At 43.7% G+C, this 18,806-nt stretch overlaps 1 protein-coding gene across 1 annotated transcript; it reads right to left on the bottom strand.

Moving 5' to 3' along the window:
* Positions 1–1,458: 1,458 nt before the first annotated feature.
* Positions 1,459–14,803, bottom strand: gap43 (growth associated protein 43). Its single transcript, XM_074641430.1, has 3 exons — positions 14,494–14,803; positions 7,205–7,841; positions 1,459–2,745 (listed from the first exon to the last, which is right to left on the bottom strand). Exons 1-3 carry the CDS (start codon positions 14,521–14,523, stop codon positions 2,666–2,668), a joined length of 747 nt encoding a protein of 248 aa, XP_074497531.1. The 5' UTR covers positions 14,524–14,803; the 3' UTR covers positions 1,459–2,665.
* Between the last annotated feature and the right edge of the window lie 4,003 nt (positions 14,804–18,806).

Genomic DNA, 18,806 nt, shown 5'->3' with positions numbered 1-18,806 from the left:
GATAGTTTCTGAGAGAAAGTGTCCTCATTCCAAGACTACTTCAGCAAACCAGCTTCATTAGCGTGAAGGTCACACAACTTTTGTGAGATGGAGGTTGGTATTCATGTTGACCTTGGGGTTATTACTATTCATTTCATTTTTTACTGAACCAGGCTATCTTGACAGAAGTCGCATGGGTCCCATTTTAAATCCCAGCAATTGTATGTGCTCTGCATAATGTCATCGCTGCATCTACTTGATAGGATTTTTACATACGTCTATCTCTCCTTCATACATAAGTTTTACAATTTGAAATCAGATCTAAGAGTGTGTTTACATGTGCACTAGTTATGATCAAGTATTTGGAGTATTTCAGAAACCTGGATAAGACCTTGTGCTTTGAAAAACCTAGATATGTACTTCACTATAAAATGGGATACTGTGCCAAGTAAACACTTTATCTGGGCTTCTGATCATTCTCTGCTGGTACATAATTGAGACAGATGATCAGAAACCAGGAATCTGATCCAGGGATAAACAGGTTTCTCATGTTTCATGTAAATGTCTTTTCCCAGCCCGTTCTCATTCACAGGGTGTCAAATACTGACGCTTTGTCACAGCCGTCGGCGTTCGATGCCGATGCAAAAGACACCCTTTTATGGCGGTAGGAGACACTTTCCATTAACTACAATGTAAACCCATCCACCTAAGCAAGTGTTTCTGTTTAATACAAAACATTAAGCATGTGTTTACAGCGAACGAAAAGTGACACCGAGGGGTCGTTTAGCACGTGTTTACTGTGATGGAAAAAGTGATGGCGAGGGGTCTAACAAAGCGTCAGTATGTGACGAGTCAGGGTGAGAACGTGTTGCTTTTCTCTGATAAGATCAAAAACAGGATAAGACTGAGAAGCAAAATATGAATGCGCTTGTTCCATCCCATGCATGTTAGGTGTTGCATCTGCTAATGAACTGTCTAAATTAGTGGTAACCATCCATTATCTGTAACCGCTTATCCTCTTCAGAGTCGCGGGGGGGCTGGAGCTGACATTAGGCGAAGGCAGGTTGCACCATGGACAGGTCACCAGACTATCACAGAGCTGACACATAGAGACAGACAACCATTCACACTCACATTCACACCTACGACAACTTAGAGTCAACAATTTACCTGGAAACTAAGGTTTTGCGAATTATTTGCCCTGAGTAACAAGTTAAAAGTCTTAAGCCTTAAAGAAAGTTTGGTGCAGGATATAAACATCTGAAATCAACAAATACTTTTACATTTTGGGAAATACACACAGTCACTTTCTTGCCAAGCATTAGATGAGAAGATTGATACCAATGACTCTCATGAGAGTGGTACCGATCTTCTGATCCAACACTCAGTAAGAAAGCAAATTAATCAGTCAGTCTCACTACCCTCTGAAGTAACGGCGAATTTTAACACAGCTTTAAACAAAGTCCACAGTTTATGATGGTAATTGGCACATTTGCTTTATTTTGAAAACAGACATTGAAACCATTTTTATTTTTTCATATTTTTTTTCTCACAAGTTTGAACTCCTCAATAAGGTTGAAACTGGACATTGCACTCACTGGAACATGGGAAAAGTATTTTTTGTTTGCTCGTTTGTTTGATTTTTCTTTTTACTTTTTTTTTGCGTAACATCAGTGCATTTTTATTTTACTCAGTATTTTTCCAATTCATATAAACTGTCATAACAACACCAAAGACATCAAAAAGAAGCCGCCACACCTCTTAAGTTTTTGTGACTGCGAAAAAGTTCCTCTCAGAGGGAGAGTTCCCATCATGCATCTGGTTCGATGGTTCATGCTACTGTTCTCACGTTTTGGTTGGCAGAACACAAATCGTCATGTAAGAGCCAGTTATACCAATACTATAGCTGACTTTTAAAGTGTATTATTATATGCGTATGTCATTAAAATGGCAACAGGTCCTTTACTGTAAATGTGAGTAGACAGGGAGTTTGTAAAAGGGGTGTAAACCAAGCTTGAATGACTCAAGTAGAATAGAGAGAGAGAGAGTAATAGTCTTGTCCTATATGTGGTTTTTGGATTCAGGATAAAGCTGCCCAACTGGAAATGTCACACATTTAATTATACATTCTATTCTCCATCCGATGTGTCAGTACATTACCTATTTGCGGTGTTCTCAATACACTTGTAGTGCTGAAAACTAGAGTTGCATTTTAAACCAGCTTGTTTTTTGTGCGTGCATTTGCAGAAGTACAGATTTTATTTGCGAAAATGTGTTTAAATAAAGTGCATTGCAATGCGAATAAAGTGTGGTGCATTCACAACGCATTTTAAACGTGTAAACATCCAGTTGGGAGCGTTCATTACACCACTGATTCACTTACAATAGATAGTGAAGATCAAATCAAATCCTCCGCCTCCTCCTCCTCATCAAGGTAACAATCATTTTTCATAATCAACAACATCATCATCATCATCACCACTTCCTCATAGTATTAGCTTGAGCCAAAAAACTTAACGCTGGAAACTCCCCCAACATGAGAAAATCATTGCCACACAAAAAATGACAAACAAATAGAAACGGACTGCCTTCACATTGGGAAGGCAAAGAGCAACCTTTTTAGATTTTTGTTTTTGTGTTATTCTTCATACTCTTAATTCTGCTTTCTTTAAGTTAAGACTTTGCCTTAGTCATCCTTGGACTCGGTGCCCTCCGCCGCTGCATCTGCCGGGGTGGCCTCCTCTGCTTTAGACTCCTCTGCAGCATCTGGGTGGAGGGAGGGGAGGGGAGGAGGGTACAGAGAGAAAGCGAGAGGAGGAAGATGAGATGTAGGGTAGATGTAGATGAAGGGTGGAGAGAAGGGGGAGGTGATAAAAGGTGTGTCGGGGAGAAGAGAGAGGAAAAATTAGCCTGCGGAGGGGAGCTTTTACATTGTGAGGTTGGGATAATAAGGCTATATCTGGGTCTTCTGACATACTGAGCATCAAAGATTTCACATATCAGCTGCTACTTTTGATGTTTGAAATATTTCACCTCAGAAGCTTCTCTGTTTAAAAAAAAAAAAAAAGGCATATGGTAATACTCAAAAACCATGAAAAATGTGGCTTAAAAAAATACACAGAATAAACTGTGTAATTCCGTGTTGTTCACAAGATGTCAACTCCACTAAAACTGAGAGCGTGTCAGTCAGAAGGAGCAACCTAATGTCTGAAATCCCACGTTGGCTGTGTAAATAATAAAGGAAGAGAGTGCTCCTAATGGACCCATGAAGCATTTGAACTGACATCACAACGCTAACAGCAGCATCTCGGCCTGTCACATTGAATACTGGGTGATGCCCACAGTGTACTACTCTGTAACAACATCCAGTGGCGACTTACTAAGAGGTGAATACTGCTGAATAACGATCCATGATACATCTCTGAGACATTACAAATCAAGTTTATTGAGTAATATTGCCCGGACGCATTATATTTTTGTATTTTGCTTTTTTACTCCTGTGCTAAATGCTATTTTGCTGCTAATAAATTACTATTATTGTAAGTGTATAGTCTACAAAATCAAAAGTAAAAATGTGACATTTCCTGATAAGACCTTTCCATACAATATATGGGCTGCAATCATTTTAAAGACCTTTCATTTTATTGTTTCTGGCCAAGCCTATTATTCAAGTGCCCTTAGAGTGGTGATCTCATACCACGATGATCTCATACTCTTTTAATAGAAAGAGGAGACATCAAAGAATGACATCATTGCATTGGAGATTGGGGTGATGGAGTGCATGTGTGTGGGTGGATGTGTGAGGTCGAGGCAGAGAGAAAGACAGAGGAGTGTGGCGATCAAGCCCGTGTTAGCGCCTGTACTAATGTGTGTGTGTGTGTGTGTGACTCAAGACAGCGTGATCCTCAAGGTAAGAGGTAATTAGCTTGTTAGCCAGTATGACAGACTTGAGAGTGCTTCGCTCTACAGCCACTGAACTGTGTGATGCAAATGCAATTTCACTCAATTCACAGAGCCGAAGCACATCAGTTCTGGTATTCTGACATCACCTCAGTTATCTACACCAGTGATGGTGACTAAAATGCTAATAAGGGTTGGAACAAACGCCCAAACTCTGGGCGTGATCTTTTTCTTGGTTTGCCGATTCTGCCCACTGATTTCACTGAAGTTTTCAGTAAACAATGTTAATGAGAGCATGGCACATAGTTTACTGTGGAACTCTGAAATAAAGTAGAGCTGAAGTTGAAGGAAGCAACTTTAGCTCTTTGGATGCATAATCTACTTTTTCCAACTTCCATTTACATTTGTAATTTTGTTTTTAACATAAGGCATGTCACAACATTTTTGTCTCCATATGGAGTGCCAGTAAGGCTTTACCCCAGGTCCGCTCATAGACTGTATATAAGAAGTGGACGTAGTCGCCGCGACGTCACCCATTGGTTTGTGGACTGACGTTTTGAAGCCTCAAGTTCGATAATTTGGCCAACACTATCTTGTTTTTTGGGCGTCGCCATCTTTGTTATTGGCAACCAGAAGTGACACGAGAGGTTGGAGCTAAGTACAACCGAACGTTGAATTTTTAGGCGACCAAAATGTTATAATTAACTTTCATGAACTGAAAACACCATACAGATTATTGTACCTGTCTATAACTGTATTTATTGACTTGCCCCTGATATGCAAAGATACTGTATGTCCCTGGTAGATCCCGCTGTGGTTTTGGACCCAAACTGAATCTGAACAGATTTATGTGACTGTTAAAGACACATTTGTTCACCTTGTGAGTCAGTGTGTGAGTCACCAGGTGTTTATATTTCTATCACCAAGGTAGCGTCACAACCGTGCAAGATGCAGTCATGAAACTTTACAGGTGTGTAGTTGAGATCAAAATGAAGGACGAGTTCACAGATGGGTGTGGTCCGAGCAAGGGCATGTCGGCTATCAGCGATTGGCTGAGTACATTGCCGTTTTTTTTTTTTTTGCCATTTCTTGATTATGTCTGCTGCTGCCCAATCTTGGAAGATTAGAAGTTTTGAGAAGATGATGGTGGAGGTGGTTATAATCATCATTGCTGTTGTTTATGTCATTATTATTTTTATTTTTATTTTTATTTTATTTTTAATGTAATATTTTAACAGTTGTTTAAATTGTCTGCATTTTGTTGCTGTATTTCATGTATGAAAAGTGCTATATAATTAAAGTTTATTATATTATTATGTGTGAATATTCAGTGCTATGTCAATATACTATGACAGTTAACAGCTTGGTCAGATGTAACTAAGTGAAGCCAGTGACACAGACTATCCTAGGTGGAGAATCTGGATCATACCCTCATAAATAATTCAGTCAGATCAGAGTACCTGGCGTCCTTGTGCTCTCCGGTCTGTGCGCTGACAAACCTTAACCAAGTGACTTAGTCATAAATATTAATTTGCAGTTGGTAAAGCAGATTGTGGGCCAGCAGTGGGTTCTTAATTAGCAGTTCTTTGTCAAGTAATGTTTGTTTGCGACAGGCTTCCCGGTGTGGATCGTGACCAGTAGGGATCATTAATCATTCATTGGAATCAGAGCACCTGTTATCCCCGCTCTGCTCCATGCAGGGCAGCTATCCCATCGAGGTGGTAACTATGACAACAGGGAGACAGTGCTGCCTAGGTGACCTAGTTTCTGTGTAGTTCTCCAGTCGGTGTGTGTGTGTGTGTGTGTGTGTGTGTGTGTGTGTGTGTGTGTGTGTTTCCCACCTCACACTCCCACCTACTCCAGACTGAGCATGCTCCATTAACTACCTGTCTGACCCAGTCTGAGAGTCCTTGGACCAGAAATATGAGTTCATGTCAAGACTTTGTTTTATCAATGTTAGAATGTAATTTCACGGCCTTCCAGGTATACGTTTCCACCGTAATTGGGCGTCAAATGGTGGTTTGCGTTCAAATCTATTAGCTGGTGTTGGAGGTCCAGACAGCAAAGATACTATCAGATATTGTTGTGACCTGATGTGATGCGTAAAGAGGATTTAATGGGGTCATCCATTTTCACCACGACTTTTATGTTCATTTGAATAAATGACTATAGCAGCATGTTGGCCTTGAAATCATGAAATTGAACCCATCTGTGATGTTCATGAACCTTTATGACTCACAAAACATCATGCTTTCTCATTAAGCAAACAATACAACTGTGCTTCTTCACAATAACTCTGATCATGCCCAAGATAACACTAGCCCTTTGTACAACATCATTTCCAACCCTGCATTTCCATCCCAATCTCCGCCTCATCAGTATGGGGTTTCCATCTTACAGAGGCTGAGATACAAGGCTGTCTAATCTAATATTGAGCTCTGTCTCTGTGTTAACCAGTGAGTGGCGGAGCACTGCCAAAGATCTTTAAATCCTAAAGACTCAACAAGCAGTTATTTCCTGCAGCGCCTGCCAAGCACACTACCTATTCCCCTTAATTACTTTTTTACAGGAAGTATTTGCTTCTTGATTGGTGAGTGCGTCTGGAATATAGATAGACTGTATATAAAAAGTGGATGTAGTCACTGTGACATCACCCATTGTTTTGTGGACTGACGTTTTGAAGCCTTGAGTTCGGCACTTTGCTATGTTGGTTTCTTGCAACCAGAAGTGACATGAGAGGGTGGAGCAAAGTACAACCGAACACTGAATAAGACATTTTTAGGGAACCTGTCAATCACAAGGTAGCCACGCCCTAAAGCATCCCCTGCTTTATGGTCTATTTGACTCTAAATGGGACCATAATTTACTAAATGAACATCATGCTGTATTGAAGAAGACTTGAAACTAGCTATGACACCATAAACTCATGTTTACAATGTTTACTGAGGTAATAAATCAAGTGAGAAGTAGGCTCATTTTCTCATAGACTTCTATTCAATTGGAGTTCTTTTTGCAACCAGAGGAGTCGCCCCCTGCTGGCTATTAGAAAGAATGCAAGTTTAAGGCACTTCAGCATTGGCTTTACTTCTCAGACCCGGAGGTAGCCCACTGGTCTGGAATCATTTTTGTCTCTGAACTCAGTGAATTTCGCCAACATGTGCTCACCTAAGTGTTTGATTAAGAGATCTTGAGACGAGAACCTTCTAGTAAATCTTATCTAAGTGGGATTATGTTATCTGGTACGTGCTTGTGTGCATGTAATGGGTTTTTAAATGAATCCTAGAGTAATGAATGGAAGTTAAACGCTTTAGTGTAATCTGCATACCTTGTTTATCTTTTGTTTGGTTAGGCTCCTCCTTCTCAGCTGTCGGGCTGACAACAGCAGGCACATCGGCTTGTCTGGCCTCCTCCTTTTTCTCCTCGCTCTCCTCCTTCTTCTCCTCAGCTGTGGCTGTGGTGGGGCTCTTGGCTGCCGCCGCTGGGGCCTCCACCTCTTTGGGCTTCTCCTCGGCTTTCTTCTCCGCCTTTGGCTCCTCTTTCTGGGGCTCGGAGGGCGCCGTGGCGGCCGTAGGAGAGGCAGCAGCCGGTGCTGCCGCTACAGGAGACGTCGCTGCGCCTACAGGAGAGGCAGCAGCAGCTGCCGGAGAGTTAGCTGGCTTATCTGCCACCGGGCTTTTGGCTTGGCTCGTCTCCTCCTCCTTCTTCTTGGCCTCCTCTCCTGCAGCTTCCTCCTCCTTTGCAGGTGCCTCTTCTCCCTCTGCTTTCTTTGCCTCCTCTCCTCCCTCTGCAGCAGCAGGACTGTCTCCCTCCTTTTCCTCATCTCCATCTTTCATCTTTTTCCGAGTTATGTGTCCACGGAAGCTGGCCTGTATTTTGGTGGCAGCCTTGTGGGCCTTGTCCTCGGGTTTGTTGGGGGTGCCATCCTGTTCAATCTTCTGGTCCGCCTCATCATTCTTCTCCACCTGGTAGCCAAGAGAAAATACAGCAAGTTAACATCTACTGCAAGCCATCAAGCAGGTCCACCGGAAACCAGCAAGGGAATGTACCGGTTGTACTGCTAAAAACAAAGAATCCCTCTACTGTGGGGTAATAGCTTGAGGATGATCATCCCAAAATATCATGCTGGCAAAGAAAGGTACAATATGGCATGAGTTGAAAGGAAAAATACTAAAGTATATGCTATGAGAGAGGGTTTAACTTGTGAATGTATTTATGTATAGCCATTACTGGAGAATTTTGGACTGGGAAAAGTTGGGTTAGGGTTTCAGGACTACTTTAGAATCGAGTAAAAGTGAAGGACTGGATGAGGAACAGGGTTAGGAATAGGACAGCACACAATGTAATATTGAAAGTGGTTCCGTGATATTACCTTCTGTAACTGGGTCCATAGCTGTCCATCAAATAGTGGGTTGTGCTATGAGTCATATAAATCTAATGAAAAGAAATCAAATCAAATAAAGGAATGAATGATGAGCACTGAAAGTGGCAAACAAAATGAATCAGTACATTCAAAATGAACAAGCAAAGAAATCAAGGTAAAACATTCTCTAGCAAAAGTTCAACCAATCAAAAGCTTTAAATGTGCACCTCAAATGAACGTGAATAAGCAACATGAAGCAAACACAAACTGTCAAAGAGCATGCAGGCAGTGCAGCACCAGTTAGCCAAATGATAAAGATGTGAAAACTGCAGAATCTGTGTTTGTCAGGATCCATTGATTAATTTGACAACAGAATGGATCTAGAGTCTTTTATCATTTCATGTGCTGGAAAGAGGAGATTTAGTGCCATTGTGAATCACGAGAATAACAGATGTGTGTGTGGGTCGATTGTCTCCTCATAATAAATTGGATACACTGGCATTTGGGGCACGACAAATGACTCTAGGCGTTTATTGCGGTTATTCAATCCAGGCATGAGGTTGATATTGTCCTCTTGATAATGCTGCTGAAATGGATTTAGTGAATAATTAAACCTAAATGTAGAACCTCCCCATCCATTACTGTCCCCTGGATTCCCTGCTAATGATTTCGTCAAAATTGTAACCAGAAAAATGCATCAAAACCGAGGCTCTTTCTCCAAAATAATAAGCCACTCTCTATTCTCTAGGTACAGTAGCGTTCTACGGCTCCAGCTCTGGCTGCTAGGGAACGAGCTGCCTGCTCGAATCTCCTCAGCATTCACTGCCATACCCCTCCCAACCATCAAAGGTTACCTTGACAACCAGAGTGCTAACTCATCACGGCGCTGTCTGCTGGTTGGTGCTATGAAAGACTATATGTCACCCTGATTGGCAGTGCACCTGACCCCTCAGGGGAGCGGGCCAATAGGAACTCGTAAATCAGGCGGAGCAATCAGCATGGCTAAGGAGGGGCGATGCAGCGGCAGGGTGCGGCGCGTGGCCGGTGGGGGGGCCGAAAGGGTTATATATGTATCAAAGCTGGCGGTCTGTGTGCACGAGTAGTAGCATCTTCTTTAAGGTCAGTGAATAGCTCCATCCATCAGTCTATCTCCTGATACCTACTGTCTCTAATAGTGTCATTATATTGGGTATGAGGTTTGACTTGGACAGCTGCCTGCGTGAGGAATCACATCTGCGTGACATGATTTAAGAGCCAGAGGCTCTAAACCAACATGTCTTCTTCAGGGTCAGTGTGTCAGTCCAATATTGGAGCGGAGAGGCCAAGGTGCAGCTGTGTTGGTATATTCACCTCCTCCACCTTTATTCGCATGCCATCCCCAGGGTTCAGGGTGTAAATCCTGCCCCGGGCCTTCCTGCAGTTCTTAATATACACCCTCTTCCTGAAGCAATTTTGTGCAATGCGATATTAAAAAAAAAACAGCCTGATATTGCTGGCTGTGAGAGCAGGATTTCAGCTTTACACTGCTCCTCAAATAAAAAAATGTTAACTTAACAATGAGTTATTAAGCGCGGAAATAAACTTTAGTAAGTGTCCTGCTATTAGAACAATGTGGAGACAAACCGGCACACCCTCTGCTCTTAATAATATGCAGGTCTCTGGTGACTTATTGGGCTTTTACTATGTCTGATCTCATGGGTGCTTACATTTGCCAAAAATTTGACCGGAGCACTTAACTCTAAATAGAATTACTTACTGGCGGCATACAGTGAGTCAGACAGAGAGAGGAAGAGAGAAAGCAATAGATGAGGGTGTTTGGGAATATGGGGGTATGACATCATTGTTGGAACAGAGGGTATGTCATTCACTTTAGAGATCTGGGTGTGCAAATGTAATAAAATGCCAGCAGAGTGCCAGGTGACCTCATATCAGCGCACAAAGCCCGGGAAGAAAGATCACCATCATTGTTTGACCACAAGTATAGCATCATCATTTGAATTATTGATATTTGTCTGCATGCATCACCCTCAAAAGTGCTGACTGCTGAAGCCTGTTTCCATGGGCCATAAGATTCAGTTCAGACCTGTCATATCAAACGCATTATTCTGCTGTGATATACTATGTACAAGTGGTTAATGACTTGAGATAGTGGCTACATTAAAATATCTAAACAGATTATTACAAATCCTGTAAGAATTGCTTCTTGACTGTTAACTGAACCCCGGTCACGTACCCTCCTGCAGGCGCTATTCCGCTCGGTGGTGTCTGTGCCGCACACATTTTCATTCATAAATACAGCAGCACCTCCCAAAGGTGCAGCACACCACAAGGTACAATCCCTTTAAGACTACACAGCCGCTTAAACTCTTAATTTGCAGTGAGGCAATATATTTGTATTATCAGGTTAATCAAATGACTTATTACAATTAGCCCGCAGTGTTTCCTCTTCCAGCGTGGTCTCTCTGGTTGCCATAGATACACTACATTAACCACTTAAAACTGTTTCTATTATCCAGCAAAAAACTGGTATCTCTGTAAATTACATAAAAGTGCTTTTCTTGCATGATTGTGGAACACATTATGCAATCCTGCAATTATAAAAGCTACAGTAGCAACATTAAAAGCTTGCTGTAGAACACTTTACTATATGTAGGTGACGGATAATGACTGCCATCTTCATGTTCTGTACAATAGCTCACAGGTTAATTTCTCTAGATACAAGATTGCCATTCACCGACGGACATAGGCGTCTGTCTTTCCTGTCGGTAAAGGTAATAAATGGTTGTGCTAAAACGTGTTCAGTGCACTGTCTGACAGCTGGATGTGTCTAGTATGGCTTCGCCTATGAGCTGCAGTCTGTGCTCGCTCCCTGTCTGTCTCTGTCCTTGGGTGGGCACCGGCTGCCGTGTGAACCACACCCGGCTTTACCGACAGATCCATAACCCCACACCCACACACACACACACACACCATCCCCCAATGGTGACACACAGTAACAATCCGCCACCTTCCCACTGCCTCATTGCCAGTGCCATTAGGGACTTGTTTCGGGAGGAGGGGGAGGAGGAGGGGAAACGGTGGAAGACACGGTGGGGCGGTGGGGTTTATGCTGGTTGAATTACCACAGAACCACAGCTCACGCTAATGCACACCAGGCGTGCATATAATCAGTTTTTTTTTTTTTTATTCTGATCCATTGAAGCGGGAGACTCCCTTTTCACCTCGCCACTCCGCCCCAGCCTTGGATCGAAAGCCGCTAGCAAGAGGGGGAGAGAAATATTAAAAGTAATATTTGCATTTATAATAAGTGGAGCTTTGCAGAGGCCCTTTTATCACAAACCAACAGGTGCAGCTGCTGAATATATTTTATCCACTTTATTATGTAAGATTTGATTATATTAAACCAGATATTTTAATTAATAAATTACATAGTGCAAAGGCTAATTTAAATCAAATTAAAAGCATTTGTCATATTAGCACAATTCCCAAGCAGCCAGATACTATTAGCCACCCTGCTGGTGGCACACATACTTCCTGCAATGACACCTCTCTCCTGAAAATCCCAGCATGATTTCAATGGCTGTCTGCTTTTTTCTGCAGGAACCATCCAGACACTAAAGAGCCAAGCTGTCTGCAACTGCCGAATATCATCCCTCTCCTTCTTTCTGTCGTCTTTCACTCTCTGTTTCTCACTGAGCGAACTGCTACCCACTCATTCTCTCACTCACACACACACACACACACGCACACAGAGCGGAGCACCACACCCTTTTAGCCAGCTATCTCCTGCAGATGAGGAGAGGGGGGCTCAGGTGGTGACTGCCACAGCCCCCGCTCGCCATCCCTCTCTCTCCCCTTTGACGGTGAATTGATGAGCGATGTTAAAGGATGCACTGCTTCTTTTTTTTTTACGACGGCCCGGGAAAAGATGCTCCGCAGCAACTAATAAGCGGCCATATGCCAGCGTCATTACATCCTCTGGAGCAGCCTTTAATTCAATTACACCGACTCTCTGCCTGAACAAAGGCTCCGCAATCGCCACTGATCTCATAGGGGCTGGGTCTGGGGCTAGGGAAAGGGGCAGTGGCGCTGAGGAGAGGGGCAAGTGGAAGTGGAGAGGAGCTGCTGGGGGAAAAGGGGCTGGGGCAGGGACTGGAAATGTGGGCTGTGGCTGGTGCTTTGGCTGAAGCCAGGAGCCACAGCATGAGAGGAGATAAGCATCTTTAAGGTAGCAGACTGGGTCTTGATTTTGGTCTAGGATGATGTAGGCTCAAGCTGCAAGTGAGGGCAGGACAGACAGGACAGGTATGGTCCTGATGCTAGAAGGAGGGATGAAGTTGGGGCGGAGTTGGAACACATATGGGTGGGATTTGATGTACTGGTTTTAGGGAGAAATGGCAGCTTTGGGTAAGCCTGGTGAGTTCAAGATGGACCTGGAAGAATTTGATCTAAGGAAAGGACAAGGAGCATCTTCTGTGGTGAATTTTGTTCTAAAACTGCATGCAACTAAAGATAAAGCTAGGAGCTGAGGCTACTGAGGAGACTTAAATGAAGTGCAAGTAGCCACTCCCATGGTGAAGATGTTGCAACAGCACTTAACACTCCACAATGGCAGGGCCCACAGCACCGCTGCCATGTTTAAAAGCAGCAAACCGTGCTCTCTGCTCATCCATCCATGAAGACCGCGGAGTCTGTCTGGATTAATTTATGCCTCTGCTCCTCAAAAGCAGGAGGCGGGAGGATAAGTGCTTGTAGGCCGGGAGGAAATTTTCCCCCTTTCGTGAGACGCTCGAGGCAGCGACAGCGCTCTGTGGGAAAAAAAGCCGGTGCCTCACCCACATGGCTGCAGTGTGCAGCGCGCCGGCTTTCTTTCTTTTGATCTCTCTCACCTTTGCGCCTGCTCACCTCCTCCAACCACCACCCCTTCGCTCTGTCGCCACCAGCTTTCCTGCCGGTTGTAGCCACCATGCAGTTCCCTCTTTGCCTTTCTGCTTTGCTGCATGCCTGCCTCTCCCTACCTTCCCCCATACCTTGCAACCCTCCCTATCTCAATCCTATTTCTCTTCCCACCAGGTTCCCTTCGCTCTATACCTCCCTTTGCATCTTTCCCCTCTCTCCATCTACCTCCATGTGCACCAGCTACACTCCCTGCCTGCCTGCCTGCCTGCATGTCTTACGACTGCCAAGCCTTGCTTCCTTTCTCTCTCTCTCTCTCCTCCCTGTCAGAGCTAATATGACTCATCCCGATTAACATTTAAGAAGCAATCAAGTGGCATCGGAATCCAGTGTGTTATGAGTCCGATAAAATCACAACCAGTTTGAGATAGCAGCAGGAAACCAGCCCTGATCACACACAAAACCACCATGATAGCTGCTGAAATACAGAGTGAAGCACAGGAGGGTGCCACCTTCTTCTTCCACTGTCCAGACCCACCCCACTTCCATGCAACACCTTCTTTTTTTATTATTATCTCTGGCACTGAGACTAGCCATGGGTTATTATAAAACTACCCAACACCATCCTTTCACACCCTTTAAATGAGTGCACACTTCATAGTACCCTCAATTGACAGCATCCACTTACAAAGCTGGAGGGCTATGATAATCCATTTAGACTCATTTATTCCCATTGTATTCCCCCGAGGCCACTGACATGATGGTGCTGCTCACTCAATCCGTACCCCACCCTTTTTTTCCCTCTCTGTGGAAATTTACTTTCCTGTGTCACCCATTTCTGCTCAAGATCACAGAAGTACAAAAAGACACCTAGACCACCTTGTTTAACGCATCAATTAAGAGCACATAGGTGGATCTAATTAATAGGAATCATCATTAACAATGGTGGATTAGAGGAGTTCAGTGGAGCTCCTGGGCAATCGTTTCAGACACAATACAGAATCTATCAATAATATTTCACTTTTTTTTCAAGTGCATGATCAATACGAGGGGATGCCGGGCAGCCCAAGATCGAGTTACAGTCTTGTGCCTCTCTCTGCGAGTACAGTGTGAGGTCTGAGAGGCATTGTGGCAACATCCATTCATGCGGGATAATCACATTAACTAGGCGTGTCTGGGCTGTGTGGATAGACTCCTATAAAAGACAAGCAAGGCCCCGAGTCAAAGCAAATTACACCCACATTTTTCCTCTAATCTCTCCTCAAGCATCCTGATCTGACTAAGAGTCACAAAGTTCAGAGTTGAGAAGCATCATTTTTTAAATAAAATATATGATAAAGCAAATGAGAGCAGTTTACCGGTTTGGTTCTTCTTATGCAGCACAGCATAGTTGTAGTTGTTGTATCCTCCCTTTTTTCTTCTCTGCTTCTTTCTTCCCTTTCACTTCTTCTCTCTCACCCTCTCTCTCTCTCTCTCGTGCGCTCTCTCTCGCTTTCGTGCACACACACACACACTCTCTCTCTCTTTCTCTCTGGCTGTATCAACAGCTAAGCCGCCCAGTGCATTTACTCATCCCAGTTTGCACACACACGCTCTTCAGTCGGTCTGCCTGGGCGCACCTCTCTCTCTCTCTCTCTCTCTCTCTCTTACTCACTGCCTGACAATGACTACAAGCCCACCCTTTAAACCCCTCCCTTCTCCTCTCTCCCTCCATCCCTTCACACTATCCCCCTCCTCTTTCTCCTCCTCCTCTTGCTCATAGTGATGAACCCCCCCACCTCTTTTAGATCAGCACTCCTCTCTTCTACATCTTCTCACCCTCCTCCTCCTCCTCCTCTTCTCTTCCAGCAAAAGCTGCGGCCCCACCCTAAAAAGACTCTCGCGTAATGACTGACTGGATACCTCCAATTTTTTGCTCTGATACATCCTTTTTTTATATTGTGCTTTATTTTTTGTGTATCCCAACACTACCACTACCCCTTAGTTTTATCTCCTCCCCTTACACAGACACACACACACACACACACAAGGAGGTGTCTTTTTCTCCAAAAAAGAAGAAGCTCCCTCTCTCTCAGACTGCATGTTATACACTCTCTGGATCTCTGATCAGTGATATGAGCCTGTGAGCTCTGCGTCCAAATTGCCACGGCGATGCCAAAAGCATGTTTTCTGGCACAGCCGGGAGCATCTCTTGCCAAGAGAGACGTGTGAAAGAGAGCAGTGATGATCACACACACACATGCTTACGCACACTCACACACTCACACACACACACACTGTGCTCTTAGGACACGTCACCCGCACCACCATGCCACCTCCCCTCCATACCCAGCGCGCTCTGTTCTCATGGAAACACCAGCAGATAGACTAGAAGAGCAGAGGAGAGAGAGATGGAGGGAGAGAGAGAGAGAGAGAGAGAGGGATGAAGGTAGGAGGAGGAGGAAGCAAGAGGGCCGGGTGTGGCAGACGAGGCAGGCGAGGCAAACTGCCTCTCTTTCCCTCTCCCTCCCCATTTTTTCTCCCTCTGTGCCCACATTTGCACACGTCTGGCTTAATGAGCGGGCATGCATTATCCCCACAACTACATTTATAACCATTACAGTGAGGCTCGCAGGCGCATGCTCATGCAAACACCCACACTCTGTATTTGTCTTTCATAACTCACACACACACACACACACACACAGACACACACTGTGGTGACAGAAAAGTCCCCACCCCCGCTCTGACACCGGCGAGCACCAGCAGATGCTACAGACACAATGAGGATGGAGGGAGGGATGGAGGATAGACAGAGGATGGAGGGAAGAAGAAGAGGAGGAGGAGGAGGAGGAGGAGGAAGAGTCCTGAGGGGTTGTGCTCTGCTATTCTTCTCTCTTACAGGATTATTCCAAATCCAGTTCACTGAGGGGAAATCATTAACCTGCACCGCTGAGCCACAGCCTTCCTGGTGGTCGCTGCTGCCACACAGGAAAACCCAGCACCATTACTTGGCTGTGCTACATCATCATCTATGTGTCATCATGTTCTATAGCAGACCGTATGACACAGACGCTGTAATCACGCAGGGTTCTGCTGAGCACGCACATGGTCTTACTCTGCACTGCCCTGCTTTACTTTCACACAGCTATGCACATTCATTCAGCAGACAGTTGACAGTCCCCTACTGGGTCATTTCACTGGAATAACTAGCAGATAAGTGTCTCGCTCGAGGGAACAGACGGACTTTTGACAAAAGGTGTCTGATATCTGAGGCTTCAAATTTACAAACAGGTGAAGAATTAAAGGAACAACCTGATAAAGGAGCAAAGAAACACAATGAGTGATGATATGATGTGAATAATATGCCATGGCCTTCACTAGTCACCAGATTAGAGCTGAAATGATTAGTTGGTTAATTGATTAGCTGAAGGAGGGAAAATGGCAACAGTTTTGATAATCAATTAGTCCTTTTTTTTTTTTTTTTTTTTTACAAAAAAGCCAAAGCTTCACTAGTTCCTGCTTCTCAAATGTCAATATTAGCTGGTTTTCTTCATCTTCTCTTATATCAAAGGAACAGTGTGTAACGGAAATGGAATATAATATTCATAACTTTGTTTTCATTAGTGTATAATTACCTGAAACTAAGAATCGTTGTGTTTTCGTTAGCTTAAAATGAGCCCTGCGTATCTAGGGAGCAGGTCCTCTTCACGGAGTCCGCTATGTTTCTACAGTAGGCCAGAACGGACAAACCAAACCCTGGCTCTAGAGAGAGCCTTTCACATTTTTACGTTACCTGAAGGCCACTGTAGTTCTCCAACACGCTTGAAACTGAACTGAAACAGCGGTAACGTGAGCCACAGAGTGTAAAACCATGGTACCGAAAGTCGTCGTCTGACTTCCGTTGCTCCTAAAGTAGGGTCATTATGGTAAGGATGGCCTCTGAGTGAGGTGAACAGCGTTACCACGGTTTTGTACTCGCCATCTCACGTTACCGCAGTCTTTGAAAGGGAGGAGTGAGCGGAGGGGTACTCAGTTGGTTGCAATATGCAACCACTATAGACGCCGCACAAATCCTACACACTGTACTTTTAAATTGAATATGTTACCTGAAAATCAGACAAAACAAGAAATTTGAACATGCCAACTTGAGTCTTTAATTATGGTGCATTTTTCACTATTTTCTGACAGGTTATATAGACTGAGTTTGAGAGACTTATATATTATAATATATGCCAAGGAGCATTGGAGCTGTTCTGGTGGCCCAACACTTTACCAAGATACTTGATGTTTGTCATCCATCTGCATTTAATTATATATTGTGTTGTTCTATCCTGTTTATTAGAGATTGTGATCCAAAGGCATTCGCTCAATTTCAACAATTTCGATTTACTGCACAATGATGAAAGGTTTACAGCATCAACATTTAAACATCAAGTGGCAAATCACTTCAAATGAAATCCCCACTCTGGGAACAAGGAGTCCTTTAAGAGAGGAATACAGCAACGCAATCCTGTAACAAATGATTGGGGTTGTCTAAATGAAAAAAGACTCAACACTCAAATCCCCAAGAGCCAAATCAAGCTGATGCCGGGGCGGCGGTAGCTAAAGAAACAGAGCGAGAGCGTGTGGGATGGTCTTTGAAAACAATCCATCTGCAATTGCAGCAGGTTGGCCAGCAGTTGACTGCAAAGTGACCCAGCCTGAAGTAGCTGCTCCTCATCTTCGTATGCTAATCTAAATTTATGTCCAGCTATTTGATTCTTCTGTTAAGCAGCTGAATCTGCTGGTGCACTGACCACAGAGATCAATAATGTCACACTGTCCTGTCAGTATCGAGAAGCAGTCAAGAGGTATGTTCTGCTGCTCCTTACTGTGGTTACAGAGTCATTTCTATGATTACAGTCCAGTTTATTATTAAATATGAATCCTCAAAATTGGAACACCCAGTTTACAATGCGTTATCACTTTTCCATTTCATTTCTACCCACAAGATTTTGTCACGTCATCAGCTAAAGTCAGGTTATTTGTTTCTCAGTGTATTTGAGTGTGCTTTCCTTTGGAGCAGTGTTAGTTGTCCTACTTTTTGTACACTATTTTTAAATAAGGCATACTGTACACAACTGTGACTCCTTACAGTTCGCAAAAGAACACCCTGGAAGTGGTACAGACGTGCTATATATATATATATATATATATATATATACGCTGACGTTCACATTTTGTTCTTCATTTCTTTAAAGCTAAACTAGGTGCTTATACAGTACACAACACAGTCTCACGGCAGTTTGTGAAATAGTCAATCAATTTTATTTATTTGATTCGTATACATAGACACAAATTTCCTTATTTTTGTGACGCTCAGCGCAACGTATTTTTCATGCTTTTTCCTACAAATGTCCAGCAACACGGTAGGCAGGTGTCAATTTCCGCACCAGTCTTTTCAAAATAAAACTGCTTAGTTAGGTTTTGGAAAAGATGGTGGTTTGGGTTAAAATAACACTGGAAGTGGCGCAACTTAAGTACGGAAGTTACGTTACAAATAAATCAACTTGGACTTATGGTTTCACACGGGACACGAACACCGGTATCCTGGGGGACAGTCCTCCCTACGCGGCGTTCACTGCTCTCTATACTTCCCTCTTCACAATTACGTGGATTACATACGAATTTATTTTGTGCTGACTATCAC

The sequence above is a fragment of the Sebastes fasciatus genome, chromosome 7 (genome assembly GCF_043250625.1).
Source record: "Sebastes fasciatus isolate fSebFas1 chromosome 7, fSebFas1.pri, whole genome shotgun sequence".
NCBI classification, from domain to species: Eukaryota; Metazoa; Chordata; class Actinopteri; order Perciformes; family Sebastidae; genus Sebastes; species Sebastes fasciatus.
This window is presented reverse-complemented; position numbering and strand designations above follow the sequence as displayed.

Bases quoted from the DNA above. Each gene is read 5' to 3' on its own strand.
- gap43 (XM_074641430.1), bottom strand. From the start codon at position 14,523: ATGCTGTGCTGCATAAGAAGAACCAAACCG. The intron at 7,842-14,493 runs GTAAACTGCTCT...CTTGGCTACCAG, and splicing joins GCATAAGAAGAACCAAACCG to GTGGAGAAGAATGATGAGGC. The intron at 2,746-7,204 runs GTATGCAGATTA...CCCTCCACCCAG, and splicing joins CCAAACAAAAGATAAACAAG to ATGCTGCAGAGGAGTCTAAA.